Below are 25,474 nucleotides of genomic sequence, written 5' to 3'. Positions count from 1 at the left end.
TTGGAGTGGACTTTGAGATTTGTAACTTTGTAGATCTTTATGCCCAAAGATACACACCACACACTGACCAAAATTCAAAAAGTGAAAAAACATAATAGCACCACTTTAAGACTTGTTTTTATAGATTGTATGTGTCTCTGAGTGTACTTGAGTGTTTTACTGCATTGGCAGATTTTTATTCACTTTCAGTATAAACAAGTTTAAAACAAGCGATAACATGTGACCAATGAAAACAAATCTTGTGAAGTCTTAAGAAGTCAATTTGTCATTTTAAGGATTTTTAAATATTTTAACTGACAATATATATATATATATATATATATATATATATATATATATATATATATATATATATATATATATATATATATATATATATATATATATATATATATACTTGTCTTACACTACCAGTCAAAAGTTTTTGGACAGTAGGATTTTTAATGTTTTTTTAAAGAAGTCTCATCTGCTCACCAAGCATTACAGCAAAAGCAGTAATATTGTGAAATATTTTTACTATTTAAAACAACTGCTTTCTATCTGAATATATTTTAAAATGTAATTTATTCCTGTGATCAAAGCTAAATTTTCAGCATCATTACTCCAGTTTTCAGTGTCAAGTGATCCTTCAGAAGTCATTATAATATGCCGATTTGCTGTTAAAAATGTATTATTATTATTATTATTATTATTATTATTATTATTATTATCACTATTTGAAACAGTTTAATAAATTTGATCAAAAGTGATGATAAAGACATTTATAATGTTACAAAAGATTTCTATTCCAGATAAATGCGGTTCTTCTGAACTTTCTTTTCATCAAAGAAACCTGAAAATTTAGAAATATTAGAATTATTTTTGAAGGATCATGTGACTGGAGTAGTGATGCTAAAAATTCAGCTTTGAAATCACAGGAATAAATACAATTTAAAAATATACTCAAATAGAAAACAGTTGTTTTAAATAATACAAATATTTCAACATTTTACTGTTTTTGCTGTACTTTGGATCAAATAAATTCAGGCTTGGTGAGTAGAAGAGACTTTAAAAAAAAAAAAAAACACGTCATGTATTTACAAAACTTAATATATATATTACATGCAACTTGCTCTCTGTAGTTTCTAACAATGTCCTGATTGAACAAATCCAGACAGATAGCATCACAAACTTCCCAAAATGCATAACCATGTCTAAAAATCACTAAATCTTTGGAAAAACTTACTAAAATCATAATGCATGCATCTTTTCAGCATTTTAGTACACAAACTTTGTCCAATCTTTGACAAAACTAGCTCCGATCCATTCACCAATAGAGGTGTAGTGATGAACAAATGGTAACTTTACAATAAGATTCATTAGTTAACTTGAACTAAGAATGAACAATATTTCTACAGAATTTAATCTTAGTTAATCTTAACTTCAGCATTTACTAATACATTATTAAAATCTCAAGTTGTGTTTGTTAACATTAGTTAATGCACTGCGAATTAACACAAACTAGCAATGAATGACTGTATTTTCATGAACTAACATTAATTAATAAATAGTGTAATGTAGGGTTTGTTCATCTTAGTTAATACATTAACTAATGCTAACAAATGACACCCTATTGTAAAGTGTTACCAAATAAACTATATTCATGTCAATGTTCATCTCTGTAATTGTTGCTTGCATCTACATTCCTACTAATATTTGTTTATTGATAAGAACAAAAAATCAAATGACATACGAATATGCAAACAAGTATAACTGATCTTCTAGATAGTGATGTCTGAGCCCACTTTTCTTTGTGATTTGTTTACTAGACAGCTCTTTCTAATAGCTGCTCAGGCTGTTTAGCATATGATGATGGAGTGGATATGAAAATGTCAGATGATGAAAATGATCCCCTTTCACATACTCCCACAAGCCCGACCTGCCCGAGGTGTGTATGTGTATTTTGTGTGTGTGTTTCAAATGACTGATAGCCAGCTGATCTAGCAGATTTGCCCTTTTCACTGGTCTCTTGTGAAGAAATCAGTCTTGCTGAGGGATGAGAAAGACATTATGAGTTTGAACAACCCAACTAACATGAACACTGCCTCAACACACACACACACACACACAACACACACACACATACAATTAGATATCTGATACTCTCCCATCTGAAGTTTTTAAATCACATTATAGGAATATTCCAGTTTAATACAAGTTAAGCTCTACGGACAGTATCTGTGACACATTGTCGATTACCACAGAAAATCATTTAGACTCCTTACAGTGATACACTGACAGTGAAAGTCTATGATGAAAGAATAACCGCAAAACCAAAGTCAAAACACTGAAAATCAGAGGCGTTTACATACAAGTCCACCAAACTGAAAAAACATCAGTAACAAATCACCACAAATCACTAATTATTCTCATAGAAAAGTATTTTGATGATCTTAGACACTTTACAACTCAAATAACACATTTTTTTGTACAGAACAATTCATGTTGATGCTTTTACCAAATGCAAACTTCACATTTCTAGTTTATTAGCTTTAACTGCATTACTGTAAACACAAACCCATTGGTGAGTCTAATTTCTAAATATAAAGGGATTTTCTGTTTAAGTCCTTCTATTTTCCCACAATGGCAATTTGGTTTCTCTTCTTTCTGTCATAAAACACAAATGGTTTCAGCCTTCAGTATATGAATGTAATTCCAATATGGATTTTTCCATTAAAGCCTCAGTGTCACACGTACTTCATATTAATATAATTAATCACAGTGATGTTCAATTACAGACTGTTTCACAACTGTAACTTAGCAAAGAATCACCCTTGGGTTCACTAATATGTATTAAACACAATCAGTCATGTTTGAGATTGAGAACAGGTCATGCTTTTTACCCCAGTGAATGCTTAAACATAATAAAAAGGCATAGCAAGAAATGTAGAATGTGAAATTATTCTAAGTTGTTAATAATAATTTTTAAAAAATGGTTGGCATTCACAGCTACATTTGAACAACATTTGAAAAATGTATGGGGTAAGTTGTCACAATGAACAGCTGCTCATTATTTGAACTGTTTAAAAAAAAAAAAAAAAAAACTGTTTAAAAATTAATTTTTAGAAATTAAATGTCTAAAGTAAGAAAGTGACACATAAAATGTTAATTTGTATGCAACAATAAATTATGCATAATTACATGCAACTAACCCTATACCAAACCCTTATCCTAACCTTACACATGTAGTATGTAGTTAACTATTATTACTCAGTGCTTAAATGTATAATTACACTGTAACAAGGAAAATAAAGTTTAAACCACTTTACAATAACGTTCCATTAATTAATGTTAGTTAATGTAATACATGTATTACACTATTTATTCATCTTTGTTAACATTACTTAATAAAAATACAGTCGTTTGTTGTTTGCCCATGTTAGCTGACAACGCACTATTATAATGCCATTATTATAATAACTTTTATTTTTTTATAATGCATAGTAAAAGTTGAAATTAACATGAACTAACCTTAATACAGCAGGTAAATTAAGTATTGAACTTATCACCATTTTTCCTGGTAAATATATTTCTAAAGGTGCTGTTGACATGAGATTTCACCAGATGTCGATCAACCCAAGCAATCCATACATACAAATAAAACAAAACAAATAGTTTCAGACATTAAGTTAAGTTAATAAAATGGAATAACATGGGGAAAAAGTATTTAACTACTGACATTTATTTAATACTTTGTACAAAAGTCTTTGTTGGTAATGACAGCTTTAAGACACCTCTTGTATGGAGAAATATATATGAACATAAAATATATGAAAAATATTCAATTAAAACTCTAAAATTATACAAAATCATTTTTATATATTATAAGCATATATTACTTTCACTTATATATTAAGATAAAATCTATAAAGAATAAACTAGTGTTTTGCCATTTCTATAATTGCTATTTTGTAAAATATTTATTTGTATTTTTATTATTGTAAGTATTTTAGTACTTGAAGTTAACTAAATGAAACTTCGATGTTGCCTTGGCAGTTAGCTGAAATAAAATACATTCATATATATATATATATATATATATATATATATATTATCTAAACATTTTTTAAAACTATTTTATTTACTTAACCCTTTTACTATCCAAAGTTAATTTTTTATAATTCATGAACGAAAACATTTTGTAATATGATTTTGATGTACAATTTCCATGGAAATGCAATGTCTGATTTTAAAATGGTTTTCAAAGGATGAATTTTGAGATTTTAAGTTTTCAGTTGATATATCATTTCTTAAGATTTCTATTGCGTGATAGGGAAAAAGGCAACGAAGAAAGTCTTTTTGTGACAAAGGTCAGATCTCCTGTTATGATGTAGATTTTCATTAATTAATCTATTACTTTTCCTACATAATTTGTAACACAAAAGAGTGGCAAAATATTTATTTAGGAGTCTTAGACCTTCCCAACGATATATAGTTTGTCATGATGAGATCTGGATTTATTTGTAAAATGGTGAAGTAAACTTAGGCGTCCCACAGAGGGGATGGTGACAGTTCAAGGGTTAGTGTTCAGTTTTCAATTTATTGATTTGTTTTTTATGGTTTTAATGAAAGTCAACAATAATAACAGGCATAAGTTACATTAGGCCTGTTAATACGATGAAAATCTGTAGCTTCTGCGCTATCATCTTAAATCTGCAGCGATGAATGCAGTGCAGGCTGGTGGTGGATTGGTTTGTCAAATCCAATCATTCTTTGCTTCTTTCCTCATTGTAAAGAGGGTTTTACTCCCCGACCTCATATAAACTCTGTCAGGTTTTGTGCGGCGGTCAGACGCCGGTACGTCTCTGAGCTAATTCCTGCTGAAGTGCTCCATATTTAAGGACCATATGGGTGCACAGATCGTTTCATCTTCAGAAGTGCCATCTATATTAGTGTCCGATGAAAACAAACTCAGGTTTTTATCTGCCTTAAACAGGCTGCAGACAAATCATCAAGGAGCAAAAGCATCGCGTGGCTTCATGGCATTCAGTGAACCATGCCTTTTGGCATTCCCCTTGTCATGTGACCACCGTTGCCACCGGTAACATCACATCTGTTGCCCGTGGTGATGAGATGGATGCTGAGTCTTCAGCTGATGGAATCCTCCTGTTTGTCTCCATTTGAGACGGAGGATTACTTCAGGCTTCGGAGGAATGTTCATTAGAGACGTGACGGGACTCGTTTCAGGAGCCACAGGCTCCAAATGATCCCTGCGGCTGCGAATGCAATCCAGCAAAGAATGCTGGAAATGAATGCATTCATTCTGCTAAAATGCGACTGTGAATGCCAGCAATTTTTAATTTGTAATCAGTCTCAAATTGAGACTTTATAAATTTATTTTCTGTCTGAAAACTTTTAGTAATTAATAATAGATTAAAAACTTTTTTTTGTATTACATCTGTCTTACTTCAGGTATTTTTTTAAAGGGGACACTGGGTGCAACATTTCTTTGACAAGGTGTTTGCATTTGATCATTTCGATTTTTTTTAACAGTATGATGTCAAACTGGTTAGGCCCCGCCCACGAGCGCTAATATTCCATTTTCTCGGCACTTGAGCAGCTGTTGCGACAACAATGTCTCGTAAGCAATACGGGTGTTTTGTAGTTGGATGTAAAAGTGAAAATAAGAGTCTTTGTTTTCTCCCAACATCAGAGTCATTGAGGATGCAGTACATTAGTTTGTTTTTGATGGTAATGCACCACCAAATACACACAAAAAAGGGGATGGGGTGAGCAGTAGCTCATTAAAGGGTTAGTTCACACAAAAATGAAAATTCTGTCATTAATTACTCGCCCTAATGTTGTTCCAAACCTGTAAGACCTTCTTTCTTCTTTGGAACACAATTTAAGATATTTTTAATGAAATCCGAGAGGTCTCTGACCCTCTCATAGATAGCAAGGGTACTACCATGTCCCCAGAAAAGTACCAAGATGATTGACAAAATAGTCCATGTGACATCAGTAATTTTACGAAGCTATCAGAATACTTTTTGTGTGCAAAGAGAACAAAAATAACTACTGCAGCACTTGTGGGCACGCATTCATAAGTGTACAATGCATAACCCCAATGCATGCGTATGCCGTTATGACGTTGAGCACATGCGCTGTGCCTTGTTTACATGCAGCGCTGGCACACGCATGTGTTGGGGTACTCTCGTGAACGCTGGTCCACAAGTGACCTATAGTAGAGACGAATATGTGGAATAAAGTCAGTACTTTTGTTTTCTTTGTGCACAAAAAGTATTCTCATAGTTTTAGAAAATTACAGTTGAAGCACTGATGTCACATGGACTACTTTGCCGTTCATCTTGGTACTTTTCTGAGCCTCAAATGTGGTAGTAGTATCCTTGATGTCTATGGGAGGGTCAGATACCTTTTGGATTTCATCAAAAATATGTTAAATTGTGTTCCGAAGATGATGTTGATGGTTTCGAACAACATGAGGGTGAGTAATGACAGAATTTTCATTTTTGGGTGAACTAACCAGGGGCATAGTTTGTGAGGGTTGGGGGGGACACAATAACCAAAACTAGCAAGTACAAAGTTGAACAGTTGAAAGTTGAAGCATGACCCCAGGACTCTACTAAAAGAGTTCACACTTTAACCCCCTCGATGTTCAATCCAAAACTATGCCCTTGGAACTAACGCTTTAACATTTAAAGAGACATGTACCGAAATGCTGTGAACAGAGTTGTTTTTGACAAGGTAAAAAGGTGTTGTTTTACACGACAATTGAGAAATTTCAAGTATTTAAGTATTTTGCAGACCCTAAAGAGTCATACCAGCTTAAATCTGTGAAAATGAGCAGCTTCTTATTGCGACAATTTTATTTATTTATTTATTTTATTGTTTAAATTAGAATATTAGTTCATATTACTTTTTTCCCCCTAAATAATGTTATCGTTTGGCCTGTAATACAATTAATAAAAATAATTAAAAAAAAAAAAAATCTATGAAGGTATTCTTTTAAAATCAGTCTCTCTGTGACAACTTGCATTTATTTATTTATTTATTGCCAGCCAATAATTAAATGCCAGCCATTTATTTTAATTATAATTACTTAGAATATTAGTTTATACATTTGTCCAAATTCAAAGTGTCAGACAGTCTAGTCAGATGGAAACTTGAAATCAGCATGAGATACAAAACCAGGCAAAAATATCATCAAAACACAAGGTTTACACCAAAAATATAAGTTTCTTTTTCTTTTTTTTTATAGTTAAAATGTTAAAAAATACTTGAAATGATACATTTAATTGAAAAGCAACACTTTACAAGACTTGTTTTCATTGGTCTCGCTGTTGCTTATTTTTAACTTGTTTATACTGAAAACAAGTGGATAAAAATTTGTCAGTGCAGTAAAACACTCAAAGACACATATGATATATAAAAACAAATTTTAATATTTATGCAGTGTTTCTTCTGAAGTAAATGCACCTTATTTCAGTCATTTTAGATATTGTACCTACAAAACAAAACAAAACTTAAAAAAAAAAAAAAAAACTTAGAATATTAGTTTATAGATTACTTTTTTTCTAAATAACTAAATAGCCTGTAATAAAGGCTGTAATCCCGAAATCTTTCAGTAATTAGAAAGCAATTCTTCCCCTTGTCAGTGGAAATTAACATTAGCTGGTTCAGTCCAAACACCTACTGTACCGGGATGATGAAGATGAAACAAGGGTGGACATTTCAGCAAGACAATGATCCCAAACACAGCCAAGGAAACTCTCAGTTGGTTTCAGAAATAGAAAATAAAGCTGCTAGAATGGCCCAGCCAATCACCCGACTTGAATCCAAAAGAAAATAAGAACTAAAGATCAAAGTTCATAAAAGAGGCCCACAGAATCTTCAAGGTTTGAAGAATCTGTGGAAGAATGGGCCAAAATCACAGCTGAACAATGCATGCGACTGGTTTCTCCATACAGGAGGCGTCTTGAAGCTGTCATTACTGACAAAGGATTTTGTACGAAGTTTTAAATAAGTTTCAGTAGTTCAATATTTTTTCCTTGTGTCATTACATTTCATTACACATAACTTAAACTTCTGAAATTATTTGATTTGTTATATTTGTATGTATGGATTGCTTGGGTTGTTGTCAACATCTGTTGAAAATTTCATGTCAACAGCACCTTTAGAAATATATTTACCAGGAAAAATGGATATGTGTTCAATACTTATTTTACCTGCTGTATAGAATAGTATATTACTGTTACATAAAGTATGTATAAAAAAACCCCTGAGAAATCTTAAAAAAAAAAAATATATATATATATAGTCGAATTTGCATGTAATATGCATTAAATTGATGAGAATGAAACTACAAAAATATTGAATCCAATGCTGGACAAAACTACATTAAATATCTTATTTTATACATGAACAGAATGCATGTGGTGTGCAGCACGCTGTCAGGCGACTCTAGAGGAGGACTGATTCGGGCCACAGACGGATCTGATCCCCGAGGAGTCCAGCGGGATTCGGCCGTCAGATGGATTAGACTCACACTCATTAGTGAGCAGTGTGTGCTAGGAAATAGATGCTGCTCTGCTGAACGTGTGGACGCTTTACTGAAACACTGGACATGCGAATTAACATTCAAATACACACACACTCAGAGAACCCTAGAGAGATGGGCTATAGTTAATTACACACACTCCTGTGTGAAGAACACTTTAATTTACAGTTGTGTAGTGGACGCACACGCCACCATCTGAGCCCTGACAAAACACACACTCACACCTGATCCTCACACACATCCAGCTCTAGTCAGCTGTCTGTATAGGGAACTACCTACTAAGGAGCTGATTAAATAAAACATGGAGTGCATGAAATGTATCTTACATTAATTTAGTAGATAAGTTGAGACTTTAATATGCATAAAAATATGACACACACAGAGATTTTCTGTTTCTTTTCACTGGTTTCTCATCTTCTCCAGGTCAGGACGTCCGTATGTAAGTAGTGAAAGCCACGGGCCCAAATATCAAACTCAGAGTACATTATCTGACTGTTTCCTGCTCCATTTCTCACAGACACACATGCTGTTATTCATTGCTCTCATACAGTGAGAGCTGATTGTATTGCCTGAAGATTCAGCGTTGCTGCTGCTCCAATGTAGTTTGGGACGATGAGATATGGTTATGAAATACTCTCATTATTTATATTGAGTGTTTTTTGCTATCTTTCCTTATCTAACATCAAACCACTCTATACGCAGATCTGTAGAGTTGGGGTACTCGGAATCGTACTCATACTTGAGTCCGGTCTCAAGTACAATGTTTAGCGGACTCAGACTTGTCACGTACTCGGATGCATTTTTATTCAGACTTGACTCGGACTCAATGCATTATCACGAAAGTGATATTTGCATGTGATTTTAAGTCCAGTGGGCTACTTGAAAGCTGACGGGTTTATGTGCACACACACTCAAAGTGCTCTCACAGAATGCGCCTCTCACTCTCTCGAATGCTCGTCTTGGAGACTATGTATATAAATGCAGTGGGTTTTGTCCTAAGTAAACCTGAACAGTTGGGAAAAATAATATATGATTCGTCAAAATAGTTGATCTGTGCATCATAAATGTTAATCAAACAAAAGAAAAAGAGAAAATCACTCCAAATTATCTTTAATGTATACAGTGAAGATTTTACAGTGTTTTATTTTTACATTTATTACTTCATGAAATGTCTGTAGTAGGTTATTTCTGTAATAGCCATTAGATAGACCTATCTGAAAAACTTTAAATAACTAAAAATTCTATTTTTAAAAAGATTATATTTTTTATAAATACCATTTCATTTGTATTTTTGATTAATATATTTAATTATCCTTTTGCTTGTAATACTTGGAGTGTTTACTTGCCTTCACTAAGCTTGAAAATGTTTTACTTACATTAGTTTATTAGTTGTTTCTTTATTGAAATTATTATTATTTTTAAACACGATGGCAGTTTCTAGCTTCAAAGAAAAATAGTTTTTTCTAAAATCTTTGCAATGGTTTTTATGGGTCCAAAACCACCTTGGGTGTGCATTATTTTCGAATAATTCAATGGCCCGTCTTCAATTATTCCTTACACAATGTAATTTATTGTAATTAATGAAACTATATTACATTCAAAAATAAAACAGGTGTGAGTTGGCTATGACTTACGGAAAGTACATGTAGGGCTTTTATAAAGATTAGGTTTATCCCTCACAGCCTCATTTTCATCCAAGAAAAAAAAATTCAAAATGCCCTCTCTAAGGTCTAACAAATTGTCATATCCAACCCAAAACACACACAGCCACAATCAGAGATAAGAGGTGCATTTTATGCTCTTAAGGTCCCAAGATACCTACTCCTTAACCCCCACCTTTGAGTTTATACATTTACTATAGCGATGAATAAAGTGAAGTCCCGTCCTATACTTTTTCACATTCTAAAACTCTGAAATATGTCACAAGACATAAGTCAGCCATAACTTCTATTACATGACTTTAAGTTTGCTATGCAGAGCAGGACATTAATTATGAGATGTGAAATCGAAAATCAAAATGGCAAAACCCAGTATAGGTTTGCTTTACCTTACATTTCAACTGACATTGCGTTTTTAGTTGTAAAGGTTAAAAACAGGGGCACCCAAACTCGGTCCTGGTCCCTGATGTAGGTCCAACTTGCCTTAACACACCTGCCAGGGAGTTTCTAGTATGTCTACTTAGAGCTTAATTAGCTGGTTCAGGTGTGTCTAATTGGGGCTGGAGCTAAACTCGGCCCTCCAGGACTGAGTTTGGGCACCCCTGGGTTAAAACAATGTTAAAGCGGTCATCAAATGCCCATTTTCCACAAGTTGATATGATATGATTCTTTAGGGTCTTAATGAAAAGTCTATAATATACTTTGGTTAAAAATTTTCAATGGTAGTGTAAAACAACACCCTTTTTACCTTGCCAAAATCAGCTCTGCAAAAATCATCCTGTTCTGGTCAAGGCTGCTTTAAATGCAAATGAGCTCTGCTCGCCCCGCTTGCCCCAAGTCTCTCTGTGGAGTGATGAGCCTGTTTACCTTAGTTGCATTTAGCCGCATTTAGCCGCTAAAATTGCTATCTAGCACATTATTAGGAAATGTGATAGATTCATAAAAAAATAAATGACCACCACTACGTTCATTATTACATCCAGCAACACAACACCTCAATCGCTCAATTCTTGTCTAACTTACATCCCTGCTCCCGCATCAAAACATGGAGGTTGGACTGTTACAACTGATCTGAGGTAAGACGCTCATGTCAATCAACTATCACGGGAGCGGCCTCTGTCGGTGGGACGCATGGATTTTTACCATTACAGGGTAGATTTGTACATGCACTGCCAACACATATTAATGTTCAAACAGCATGTAAAAGTGAACTTAGCATCCGATGACCCCTTTAAGATACTGACAAACAGTACTATTTCCTTGGACTCAGTCCGACTTGGCCCATTTTGGACTCAGACTCGATTGGTTAAAGACTCAGACTCGACTTAGGTGGACTCGAACCCAACACTACAGATCTGTATGTACAGTGCCCTCCAATAATATTGGCACCTTTGGTAAATATGAGCAAATGTGGCTGGTTTATAATGCATGGTTTATCCTTTTGATCATTCATTCAAAATTTCAAAAAAATTCAAAAATGTCATTGAAGCAAAACAATTGAAAGTGGGGTCAAAATCTCATTAAGAAATAAATGTTTTTCTCTAGTTCACATTGGCCACAATTATTGGCACCCATTTACTGCAACGTTCTTTTCCCAAGATAACAGCTCTGAGTTTTCTCCTATTATGTCTGATGAGTTTGGAGAACACCTGACAAGAGATCAGAGACTATTCCTTCATACAGAATCACTCCAAATCTTTCAGATTCCCTCCCGAACAACATGTACTGATGTAGGGGCTGTTTGTTATTTTTTTGTTTAGGCTTTCTGATCCAAGACTCAACTAGCCTCTGCAAATCTCCAGTTGTGATCCTTGGAAAGTCTTTGGCCACTCAAATTCTCCTCCTCACCGTGCACTAGGATGATATAGGATGATATGATGATATACACATCCTCTTCCAGGCAGATTTGTAACATCTTTAGTTGATTGGAACTTCTTAATTATTGGCCTGACGGTGGAAATTGGATTTTTTTTTACTATTTTATTACAGCAATTTTCTATTTTGTGAAGCTCAACAAGCTTGTTCTGCACATCAGAACTGTGTTCTTTGGTTTTACTTCTTGTGATGGATGATTAAGGCAATTTGGCCTTTGTGTTCCTAATATTTATAATCCTGTGGAACAGGAAGTTATGGCTGGACAATTTCATGCTCTAGTCACCCTGGTGTGTTAAAAAAAATGTAAATATGATGCTCTAGTAATGTAAATGTAAATTTCATGCTCTAATCACCCTGGGGTGTTAAAAAATGTAAATATCAATGGTAATATACTTCTCATAAGAATTTCTAGGGGTGCCAATAATTGTGGCCAACATGCATTGGAGAAAAACAATTTATTTCATAATGAGATTTTCCCCCTACTTTGAATTATTTTACTTCAGTGAGACATTTTTGAAGAAAATATAAAAAAAGACAAACAATGCAGATTTATTTTCACAGCTACCTTTGCTCATATTTACCAAGGGTGCCAATTTTAGTGGATGGAACTGTATTGTAAGTGCTTCAATGAGTGAATCACACAAAACCTGTCAACATATTTGACTCGTAAGTTAAAAGGACGGAAAATGACTTTGGATGAAGAAAGTTTATTGGATTGCGGCAATATTTAAATATAGATTTCACTTTACATCAGTTAAGCACTTTTTTCTTCCCCATTTCTCCTTTATATTACTTCTATTATAACTTCTAAGATGCCTATAATAATAATAATAGTGTGTATATAATGTAATATATTATAATATATATTAAAAAATGAATTTTAAAATAAATATTTTTTTTTATGTATTAAAAAGAATAATAAATAGTACTTATATTAAGTTTATAGATTTACATTAAGCTGATATTCTAATTTTATTTAGGTGAATTATAGAGATTGGAGTTAGAGTTGGTTAGAGTCGCCATACCTTATAAAAACACTTGCTATTAACCAGAAGCAATGCTTGATATGAACCATGCCTCCAACTAAAAATTTCAAAACATCACACAACAGGTCGTGAAAAACACACATAGTGCCTCAGGTCCTGGACATCTTGTTATCGTCAACAAAAAATTAATTTTAAGGTTTAACAGCACACCATAATGAGAGTCGACATTAATCAGTAGGCCATCTAACCACCAAATGACACACAACAGAAGTGGGAAAACAACCCAAAACACAAGACTAAATCCACAACAGATTAACTTTAAATAGGTCATGCAATGCATTTTCAACTTTTCTTTAGTGTGTTATGGAGCTGTTTGTGCATATAGTCACAAAGCTTAAAGTTAGGAACTTAAACAAAAGGATTTTTTTGTATTTAAATCACAAGGTTGATCCCCACCAGCTGAAAATTCTCCTACACATACATACGCCACTATGTGGAAATATTTGCATAATATTGCCCAAATGTATACACAAAGAAAGAAGGCATGTTATGGAGATGCTGTGTGTTTCTTTGCGAATACAAAAACACTTTATTTGGCCTTCCGAAAGTGGACGCAAATAGGAATAAGTGGTTGAAATTTATTTACAACACTGTTCCAGAATAATACAACCGAACTGTGTGAGTGTGTGCAGCGCATTTTACTGAGGACAGTTTCCTGAACCTGGGAGAGTAAAAGGCCGGCTGTGCACAAAGGCTTTTTCTTAAAAAAATTGGGCAATTCCAACTTTGCTAGGACAATCTGGTGCTTCTAAATCAGAGCCTGTGAGTATGTTTTATTCACTACTGACTGTTCAAGTGTATAGTTTGGTGATGTGAAGAGTAACACGCATTGTTTGTCGTAATTCTGATTCATTTTGCTCAGGCCGTTGTTACATAGTTGGCTTCAATTAATTGGCTTGGTCATCTGCATTTTCAGATTTATCTGACTCAGGCTCAAACTGATAAGGTAAAACTGATGACATTATTAACTGCCTTTATAATTGCTTTTGAAGCAGAAGCTTGCGATTATGATAAGAGCTGTTACATTCTAACACACTTTAAATGTTGGGCAATCACAACACACTGGGTCAGCTGGCCAGTCAGAGCATACTGAGCTTTCCGGAAAGAGGGTCTTTGTAGAAATCGACGGGTTTTAGAAAGACTGGGCATAGAGGAGCGGCAATAATGTACATTATGTGAAAAATAATGTGTTTTTTGAACATTAAAGCATGCTAACATATTGTATTACACACAATACACCAAATAATAATCTTGGAAAATAACATCATATGTCCCTTAAACAGAAGAAAACAGACTGTCTAGAGTGAAGCAATCAGAGTCCTGACCTCAAACCCGCTGAGATGCTGTGATATCACCTTAAGAGAGCAATTCACACCAGATAGATCAAGAAAACTGCTAAAATTATACCACTTTCGTGCTAAATTCTTTCTGACCATGTGCAGGTCTGATGCACAATTACAGGAAACCTAGTGCTGAGATTATTGCTTTTAGAAATAATAAAAAGTCTCAAAGTCTCATTTGGTATTTCTACCGTTTCCATTACAAATATCTATAAAAAATAAAAATAAAAAAATACATTCCTAACAAACAAACAAACAAAAAATTATGTATTTATTTATTATAGACCCATTTCTAATCTTCCATTTATGTCTAAAATTTTTGAGAAAGTTATATCTGCTCAACTGTGCTCATTCTTGCAAAAAAATGATATCTATGAAGAATTTCAGTCAGGTTTCAGGCCCCATCACAGCACAGAAACTGCACTTGTTAAAATCACTAATGACTTGCTTCTTGCATCAGACCAAGGCTGCATCTCATTGCTAGTTTTACTTGATCTTAGTGCTGCGTTCGACACAATAGATCATGACATACTAATAGATCGACTACAAAATTATGCAGGTATCCAAGGGCAGGCTTTAAAATGGTTTAGATCCTACCTGTCTGATCGCTACCACTTTGTTTATTTAAATGGGGAGTCATCTCAGTTATCACCAGTAAAGTATGGAGTGCCACAAGGATCTGTTCTAGGTCCTCTACTATTTTCAATATACTTGCTGCCCCTTGGTAATATTATTAGAAAACACGGGATTAGTTTCCATTGTTATGCTGATGATACTCAACTATATATCTCAACAAGACCAGATGAAACTTCTGAATTATCGAAGTTAACAGAGTGTGTTAAAAATGTAAAAGATTGGATGACCAACAATTTTCTGCTATTAAATTCAGATAAGACAGAGATATTACTTATTGGACCTAAAAACAATACACAGAATCTTTTGACTTACAATTTACAACTAGACGGATGTACTGTTACTTCCAGCAACTTGTCTTTTGAAAATCATATTTCTCATGTTACAAAAACAGCATTCTTCCATCTTAGAAACATTGCCAAGCTGCGAAACATGTTACCTGTTTCTAATGCAGAAAAGCTAGTTCACGCATTCATGACCTCTAGACTGGACTATTGTAATGCACTACTAGGTGGTTGTCCTGCATCTTCAATAAACAAGCTACAGATAGTCCAAAATGCAGCTGCTAGAGTCATTACCAGGTCAAGAAAATATGATCATATTACCCCAATTTTAAAGTCTCTGCACTGGCTACCTATTAGGTTCCGCATCAGCTACAAAATAGCACTTCTTACCTATAAGGCACTTAACGGTTTAGCTCCTGCGTACCTAACTAGTATTCTACCACGCTACAATCCATCACGCTCCCTAAGGTCGCAAAACTCTGGACTGTTGGTAGTACCTAGAATAGCAAAGTCCACTAAAGGAGGTAGATCTTTTTCACATTTGGCACCCAAACTCTGGAACAGCCTTCCTGATAACGTTCGGCGTTCAGACACACTGTCTCTGTTTAAATCTAGATTAAAGACGCATCTTTTTAGCCAAGCATTCAAATAATGCATCTCAAACTTTTCCTGCAGCTATATCTGATCAAATGTTCATTATTAATCTTTTAGCTCTGGTTTAACAAACCTTCCTTTTCTTAGTTTGAACAGCAGCTACGCTAATTATGTTCCTATTTGTTCTCTGTTTCTGCCATGGGATTGACATCCCATGGTAACTAGGAATTCACAAGCTCCAGTGTGGATCCAGAACACTTAAGAAGAGATGATGCCAACCCCACAGAGGACTTCAGATGATGCCAACCCTGAAAACATACAGCATTACCGAATTCTGCTACTAATTTATAGTGTTCTTTGTCTGTTTGATTACGTCATTAATTGATCTTTACCACACATCTCTGCCATATGTACATCAAGCTACTACTACATATATTGTAAAAATGTCAATTTGGTGTAAAGCTGCTTTGCAACGATATGTATCGTGAAAAGCGCTATACAAATAAATTTGAATTGAATTGAATTGAATTATTTAAACAATAAAAATATCTGCCAGGTCAGAAAAATCAGGGTCATGATTATCAGCTGTTTATTCTGTAAAGGTGCTTTGAAACAATGTGTATTGTAAAAAAAAACAAATAGATTTATACTTGAAAAAATGACACATTTTTGTTTGTTTCTTACCTTAAACTCCGTCTCTATATTGGCGAGTCGTGCAAGTTCATTGCTGAGCTCTAGCGCCGTCAGTACTGGATCTTCGCTGGACAGCGAGAGGTAGGCAGCACTAGCGAGCCCTTTGTACGCATTCATGCGTGATCTGGAGTGACTGAACGAGTCGCGTCTCTGCTTCTCCGTGCACTCGCAGCACTTGCAGAAGTAGTCGTGCGGCCGCTCGATTCTGGCACCCTTCATCAGCAGGATGTGTACGATCTCGTACTCCTGACAGTGCGCGGCCAGGATCACTGGCGTCACATCGTGCGAAAACCGTGTCCCGTCCTCGTCGTAGGCGTAGAAGTCATCGTCCCTCAGTTCCTGCTCTAGTGGGCTCAAAGTCAGTCTCAAACCACCCGCGAACGCTGGATGAGCCAAAATGGCCTCCACGATGCGCACGTAACCTTTGCTGATTGCCAAAAGAAGTGCGTCGCCAACACGTGCCATCCCATCCTTCTTTAGCAAGAGCTCTGTGACCTCCAGGTGCTCATTGCCGACTGCTAACTGCAGAGCGTTTTGCCCCATGTAGTCAACACAGTTGAAGTTAAGCGTTTTGGACTCGTCCAGCATCTTGCGAACAACGGGAATGTTGCCGTACTCTGCCGCATCGAGGAAACGCTCCTCCTCTGCCGTGAGACTAGTGCCACGTTCATTGAACATGTAGGCCGGGCCTCGGATGGCCTGCCGACGGCCCTTTTCTCGAAGGGTGGTGTGCCTGCGATGCATGACCTCTGACCTGGAGAAAACAAAGAAAACAGTCTGAGAGAAAACTAGCTGTAAAGGGTTGCTGCTAAATAGCTTAAATGAGTGTGTTTAATTTAACTAGTCCAATCTGTTCTGCTCACTGCACAGCATGAGATTCAATCCATAACTGTTTGTCAATAGACTGACGGTCTAAAACGGCCAATCACAGCTCTCCCTTTAGAAGTTGCTAAATTGGCCTTTCACGCCACATGAGACAGTGTGACCTCTGATTGGACCAATAATCAATGACATCAGAGATCAGCTCAGAGCTGCAGTGCTTTCAATGGATCTCACACAGACAGGCACGTGATGTTTAACAGCGGGAACAAAAGCTAAGAAATTGCCATGATTTCAACACACATTTCAGTTTTTGTCATTTCTAGATAAGAATCTGTGTGATTACAGACATAAAAACACAAGAATTTACCACACATTATAAATAAAATGATGATTGCAGGATGCAAATGCTATATTTTTCTTTGTAAAATCATCAATTTTAGCCCTCTTGATCAAAGCCTTGTCTAAAATTGCAGGCGTACAAAGGCGCCTCAGGAGAAAATCCATTTACTCAGGAGCTACTAGTTTTACACGCCCAAACTGCTTAGGAACAGAAATATAAGCACATAAATACATGAAACATACATGTGCAGAGAACAGATCAATATGTCATCTGGTACCTGCTGTGCTGCTCTGAGCATTTGATTTCCAAATGCTGCCAAACTCTGTGAGCAAGATATATTATACTGCAGTAAATCACGAGTCTCAAAACCTGCTATAAAACAAAAACACTCTCAGCTTTTGCACACACACACAACCCCAGAGAGAAGATTTAAAATATTCCGGCTACACACACAAATGCTGCACACGTTGTTTAATTAGTGGTGTTTGTTAAGTCAAGCATAACTATTGCTGTTGCTCATATTTATATTTATGATGTGATCAAACCTCTAACCTCTAAGTATTTAAGTCCAGTGTGTGTTATTGAGGAGAATGTGCTGATGCGTCACTAAGTGATCAGATGCACCATTTTCACCTGCTGGAGCAGAAAACAGGTGAGAAAATCCTACAGACGCACACTGAACTCCTGAGACACAAGTACAGATCAGAAGATCACAGAGATTCTGAACACCCTATCAACCACTTAAGAATTCCCTAGAAACCACCTAAGTGAGAGTGTCTCAGCCGTGCCCTAGTATATCCTAGCAACACTTAAAAAAACAAAACAAAAAAAAACACCTAAGAGCGTATTAGCAACACCCCAGTAACCACCCTGAACACCCTAGCAATCACTTAAGAATGCCCTAGCAATGTCCTGGCATCCACTCTGGACACCGTAACCCTATTTGAGAATACCATAGAAATACCCTAGCAACCACATAAGTGTGCCCCACCAACATCTTAGTAACCACCCAGAACACTCTAGCATTGATTTATGAATGTCCTAGCAACACCCTAACAACCACTTAAGAATGCCCTAACAACCTCCTAAGAGTGCCCTAGTAACCACCCAGAACACCATAGCAGTCACTTAAGAATGCCCTAACAACGTCCTGGGATCTATTCTGGACACCCTAGCAACTACCTGAGAATACCCTAGAAACCACCTAAGAATGCCCTAGCAAACACCTAAGAGTGTCCCAGCAATGCCCTAGTAACCACCCTGAACATCATAGCAATCATTTAGAAATGCCCTAACATCGTCTTGGCATCTTCTCTAAACACCTTAGCGACTACCTGAGAATGCCCTAGCAACAACCTAAGAGTGTCTCAGCAGCACCCTAGTACCTACCCTGAACACCTTAGCAATCACTTAGGAATGCCCTAGCAATGTCCTGGCATCCACTCTGGACACCCTAACAACAATCTGAGAATACCCTAGCAACACCCTAGCAACCACCTAATAATTCCCTAGCAACACCCTAGAAACCACTTAAGAGTGTTCCCAGCAATACCCTAGCAAATCACTTAGGAATGCCAAGCAATGTCCTGGCATCCATTCTGAACAACCTATCAATTACCTGAGAATGCCCTAGCAACACCCTAGCAACTACCTAAGAATGCCTTAGCAACACCCTAGCAACTACCTAAGAATGTCCTAGCAACATCCTAGCAATCACCCTGGACACACAAGCAATCACTTAGGAATTCCCTAACAATGTCCTGGCATCTACTCTGAACAACCTAGCAATTACCTGAGAATGTCCTAACAACATCCTAGCAACTACCTAAGAATGCCCTAGCAACAACCTAGCAACTACCTAAGAATGTCCTAGCAACACCTGAGCAACCACCCTGGACACACAAGCAATCACTTAGGAATTCCCTAACAATGTCCTGGCATCTACTCTGAACAACCTAGCAATTACCTGAGAATGTCCTAGCAACACCCTAGCAACTATCTAAGAATGCCCTAGCAACTACCTAAGAATGCCCTAGCAACACCCTAGCAACCACCTAAGAATTCCTAGCAACACCTTAGCAACCACCTAAGAGTGTTTCCAGCAACACCCTAGCAACCACTTAGGAATGCCTAACAACTTCCTGGCATCCACTCAGGACACCCTAACAACTATTTAAGAATGCCCTAGCAACACCCCAACAACCACCTAAGAATGCCCTAGCAACACCCTAGCAACCACCTAAGAGTGTTCCCAGCAACACCCTAGCAACCACTTAGGAATGCCTAAGAACTTCCTGGCATCCACTCAGGACACCCTAACAACTATTTGAGAATGCCCTAGCAATGAGACTGCCCAGTAACCACCCTGAACACACTAACAACCACCCAAGAACCCCCTAGCAACACCCTGGCAACTAACTAGCAATACTCTAGCAACAGCTTGGCAACCACCCACAATTTCTTCAGAAAAAGTCCATTTGTAGAGTAGTTTTGCAGTAATGTTCAGTCAGTCAGGTGGTCCAGCGGTCGCCTGACACTCTGCTCATCAGAGACGAATAAAAGGGTGACGTGATAAAGAGACAGCGGAAAGAAGATTACACAGCGCTCTGACACATCAAACGCAGAAAGAGCGTCTGAAAATGGAAGCCATTCAAACAGCGCGACTTCCCTGAGGGACATAAAGGAGCGCCACACTCAAGAGAGAGAGAGCCATGCTGAGCACAGTGTGTGTGTGAGGTCATCAAGATCCTCCAGATATGTCTCTCACAGTTACAGGTGCACAAACTGCATGTGTTTGCATATGTTTTGCCTTCATAAATGTGACCGATATCTGTGGGACTAGTAGTGGCACCAAATTGAATTGCAAAAATAACTGGAAAATATAAGCATGGTTTACTTGTGCAAAGCTTAATACATGAATAATTCTAAAATCCAACGTCAAAAAAAAAAAAAACACCTGTTGCGTTGCCAGGGTGTTCTGGTTGCTAGGTGGTGACTAACTGGCTCCAACCTCACTGACCTCTCAAGCTGCTTAAACAAACAGATCAATGTTTTGAAAGCAACTTCCCGACTTACAGTGAAGATCAAACTGGCACAGGAGGAAATATTTCACATCCGGAATAATGACACCCAGCTGTTTTAATGACCATATGATGTGCTTGAGTTTGATCTGGCAGCTCAAGATGAACACGAGTGAAGTTTAAACAAGGAATGAATTATGAGTCCATCTATATGAAGAGCATGCGGAGCTGATGGACACGCACTCTCATAGAGAAGGAATATTATGCAAACTTGGTCTCTGCTTTCATCCTACTGTACTGTAGATCACCTCTCATCTTTCTCTTGTACCAGCATCAGCATAGAAATGGATTTTTTTGCTCCTCATCAGCACAAAGAATGAAAGGAGCAGCTGGAATCACAATGAGAGAGGAAGACTACAAGCCAGAGGAGGAAGACAGATGAAACAGAGCGGAAAGACCAAGATAAAAGAAGTGATGACCCTCTTTACAAACGCTTTGAAATGACAGTGTCTGTTGATATTTTAAACCAAGAGAAAAATGAAAGGGGGAAAACAGGAAAAATTAGGAACAGGAAGCTGTGACCAGGAAGTGACTGTTTTCATACCAGGCAAGAAGAAAACGCCTATCAAACCACACTAGAAACCAAATGGCAAAAGCACATAACAAAATTACTGAAAATTAAACTACATTTAAAACGAAAACACACAAAAGTACCCTACAGTACATAGTGCACTTCTCATGCGAAGCACATGAGAGATTCCCATCACAATTCAATTCCAATTCAATTTGACTTGCTAATCTAACCTTACAATACTCTAAGCATAAAAATACCTCACAGACATACATACATATCGGATTATAAAGTCCACTTTGTAATAGACTAGTATTTTTAGCAATACCCTTCTGTAATGTTCTTCCATCATGGCTTTCATTGATTAGAATAGGTTTGTAGTTGGGCGGGGCTTATTCAAGCAATCAGAAATATGGGACGGAGCAATTAATCCAGTAAACTGCATGATTCTCTTCTTTTAGTTTCATGTAAAATAGTAAATTCTCCAGCTGTAAACCATATTTTAAGATGTTTATTTTTATGAATTTCAACAATATTTTCTAACTCTCTGTATCTGAAAATATTTGTTTTTCCAAGATTAATAATAATAATAATAATAATAATAATAATAATATATTTGGTCATATTCACTTCCATGTTTAGTATGAAAGCTACATATTTAAAAATAAATAAATAATAATAATTCACCTTAAAACAAACAAACAAACATAATTCACCCTCATGTTATCCTAATAATAATAATAATAATAATAATATACATTATTTACATTTTACTAAATAAACAATAAATGTTTATTATTATTATTATTATTATTATTATTATTATTATTATTACTATTACTATTTTCTTCTACTTATTCATTTATATTTTCTGAGAGGGAAAATATTCTTTCTGTCTGATTTTACTATTATTATTATTATTATTATTATTATTATTATTATTATTATTATATTTGGTCATATTCACTTACATGGTTTTTTTATTACATTTTTTGCATATTTAAAATAATAATAATAATAATAATAATAATTTGCCTTAAAACAAACAAACAAACATAAATCACCCTCATGTTATCTGTCTTAAGTTGAGTACTTCTAATATAATAATAATAATTATTTTTTTTTTTTACAATTTATTCATTTATTTATTTATAAATATTTTCTGATGAGGTAAATATTAATATTCTTTCTGGCTGTTTATAATTATTATTAGTAGTAGTATTAGTATTATCTATTTTATTATATATTTATATTTTCTGAGAGGGGAAATACTCTTTCTGGCTGTTTTATTATTATTATTATTATTTTCTATTTATTCATTTATTTATAAATATTTTCTGAGGAGGTAAATATTATTTTTCCATATAAGGAAAGCATATTGTGAACAGGGACTGCCAGGCTCCAGAAAGAACAAAAAAAAACAAAAACAAAAACAAACAAACATATACATTTTGGTCTGTTTCTCACAAAGCTATTGTATGACTTCAAAAGATTTTGAATATAACAAACAAGTTGCATTTACTACTGTTATGGTACTTTTCAGAGCGTAAAAACTCTTTGAATTAACATTCCGAATAGACATTCTTCAGTTTCTTCTTTTGTGTTTCAAGGAAGATAGTCGACAGCTTCAGACTGACATAAAGGTGAGCAAATGATGACAGAATCTTCTTATTTGTGTGAACCCTGAAAATGCTTTTTGGAAAATACTGTAGCTCCAGTCATGTTCAAGTCAAGTCTCATCTGGAGATTGATGTGGAGATTAATGAAGATCTGATTCCGCCTGCAGTATCATTACCACTGAAGCGGCTCGGATGATGACATAGACAGCTTCTCTTGAATATTTTGGCAGGTTATTATTGTTTTCACCTCAGGCTTCAGGCAGCATCTTGAGACCACAACCAATACTATAAACATTTTTCCCACACCTCTATTTCTTTCAACACCCATCCAGGCAATTATCAGATAAACATCAATATATAAAAAAGAAGTCACAGCAAGCTGTCAAACATCAATATTTAAAGACTTTCTGTGGTGATTCAGGCCTGTTTTTTGCACCAGCTCAACTATTCTGAAGGAAAAGCGATCCGCGCATGCGCACCACACTGGAAAGCGTCGATCAGGAAACTATTCTATAACTTCTGTCTTAATATCTTCAAAATCAGACTAATCCTAACAACAACAACAACAACAACAATAACAACAACAACAACAACAACAAAAAATAAAATAAAAAAATAAAAAAATCTGTCAGATAACAGTTACAAGTATCAAATATTAAAACTTAAAATTAAAAATAAAACGCACGCCACACCCGCCTGCTCCAAAAACCTCCAAAAAATACAAATCAAAATTGTATTTTTAAAAACTTTAGTAACATTAATTAGATACATTTTAAATTAATATAATATAATACGCCAGAACGATAACTGAAATAAAATACATCTTTATTATTTTTATGAACAATAATTTATTATTATTATAGGGGCTATAAATGATACGTAATTGAATTAGAAACCAAATGATTAATAGAAAAACAGAAGAGCAACAATAAATAAATAATACAACTTTTGAACTGTGTTTATTTTAATAATTTTGTATACGCAAGTCGATCCCGCTGATAATTCAGTTTATTCTAAGTGAAAATGTGCTGTTGTTACGCTAAAGACACATTTTATCTCATTCGATTCTTAAAAAATTACTTTCGATAGTTGATTCGGTCATATTAAATTATAGTTGAACCATTAACTGGTTGATAGATTATGATAAACACAATTTTAGGTTACCTGACAAACATTTTAAAGTGGTCTCATTGCATGATCTGTCCATTTCTAGATCCCTGTGCTGTGGAATAAGATGTTATAAAGGTTGGACTCACGTGTCAGGTGGAGCGCAGCTGTGCGGGGTCTCGATCAACTCCTCCGGGCTGCGCGTCTCATCATCGGGTCTGTGCGGCGAGCGCCGCCGCTGTCCGCGGTTCTGGAGACCGTCGCGCACCGGAGACGCGGCGCAGCATCGCCCGAGACGCGCTGGTGAGCGCCCGATCAACTCCAGCAGGTCGCGGGGAGACGCGTCTCTGTATCGCGTGTCGGTGCGTGGAATGGGCGCAGATGCCCGCCGCTTCAGGGGTCTCGGCAGCTGAGGGAGACGAGTCTGACCGGCAGGAGCGGGAGAGGAAGAGGGGGAGGCAGGCGGGGAGGGGGAGGAAGAGGAGGCACGGAGCCCTTCGCCTTCGTCAGACATCGGGAGAGCTCGTGCTCCGCATCTGGTAAGGAAAAGGGCTTCTTGAAACTGAGTCGCGCAACTTCAGCAACAAGTGGAATCAGAGTTTTAACCCTCAAAACACACCCAGTGACACACGCGCGCACACATACATTCAGCTCAAATGAGAACTTGATGAACATTTACTCATCTGTATGACTTTATTTCTACTGTGGAACGCAAAAGAAGATGCAATGAAGAGTATGAGCTGCTCTTTATCATACAGTCAAACTGAAAAAGCTTTTCACTGAAAGTCACATTCTGAACAATTATTACCTTAAAAGAATGTTAAAATTAACTAGAAAATAAAAAATTGCTGTATGTACTCACCCTTAAACTATCCAAGGTGCAGATGAGTTTGTTTGTTCATGCAAACAGATTTGGAAAGATTTAGCACTGCATCACTTGCTCACCAATGGATCCTCTGTAGTGAATGGGTGCCATCAGAATGAGAGTCCAAACAGCTGATAAAAACATCACAATAATCCGCAAGTAATCCACACCACTCCAGTCCATCAATTAACATCCTGTGCAGCAAAAAAGTGCATGTTTGTGAGAAACAAATTCGTCATTAATTCATTTAAACTACAAACTTGATATGTGCTTATTTCTCTCCTGAAGACAACTCTTTCACTGGTGGAAGCGTTATTATGGATTGTGGATTTGGAAGCAATGGTTTGATGTTAAAAACATCTTGATGGATTTATTTGGGTAGTATGCAGGCAGTAGATCTTTGCATCAAATACACTCTTATTTTGTATTCTTAACCACAAAACCCACCAA

At 36.0% G+C, this 25,474-nt stretch overlaps 2 protein-coding genes across 2 annotated transcripts in view; both read right to left on the bottom strand.

The window, feature by feature from the left end:
• The window catches only part of LOC127175882 (protein diaphanous homolog 1), a 409,358-nt gene that overhangs the window by 267,499 nt on the left and 116,385 nt on the right, over positions 1-25,474 (bottom strand). The gene's annotated exons all lie outside the window — the stretch shown is intronic.
• trpc7b (transient receptor potential cation channel, subfamily C, member 7b) lies at positions 16,516-24,536 on the bottom strand. Its single transcript, XM_051127000.1, has 3 exons — positions 24,309-24,536; positions 16,672-17,434; positions 16,516-16,536 (listed from the first exon to the last, which is right to left on the bottom strand). The coding sequence occupies exons 2-3, from the start codon at positions 17,422-17,424 to the stop codon at positions 16,516-16,518; spliced, it is 774 nt and encodes a 257-aa protein (XP_050982957.1). The 5' UTR covers positions 17,425-17,434; positions 24,309-24,536.

This window comes from Labeo rohita, chromosome 14, assembly GCF_022985175.1.
Source record: "Labeo rohita strain BAU-BD-2019 chromosome 14, IGBB_LRoh.1.0, whole genome shotgun sequence".
NCBI classification, from domain to species: domain Eukaryota; kingdom Metazoa; phylum Chordata; class Actinopteri; order Cypriniformes; family Cyprinidae; genus Labeo; species Labeo rohita.
Note: the sequence above shows the minus strand (reverse complement) of the source record. Positions and strands in the feature narration are given on the sequence as shown.

What these genes read in the sequence shown, in the direction of transcription:
- trpc7b (XM_051127000.1), bottom strand. Translation starts at nt 17,424, where the DNA reads ATGCATCGCAGGCACACCACCCTTCGAGAAAAGGGCCGTCGGCAGGCC. An exon ending in ATATAGAGACGGAGTTTAAG is followed by an intron (nt 16,537 to 16,671) that starts GTAAGAAACAAA and finishes CTGACCTGGCAG; the next exon opens with ATATTTTTATTGTTTAAATA.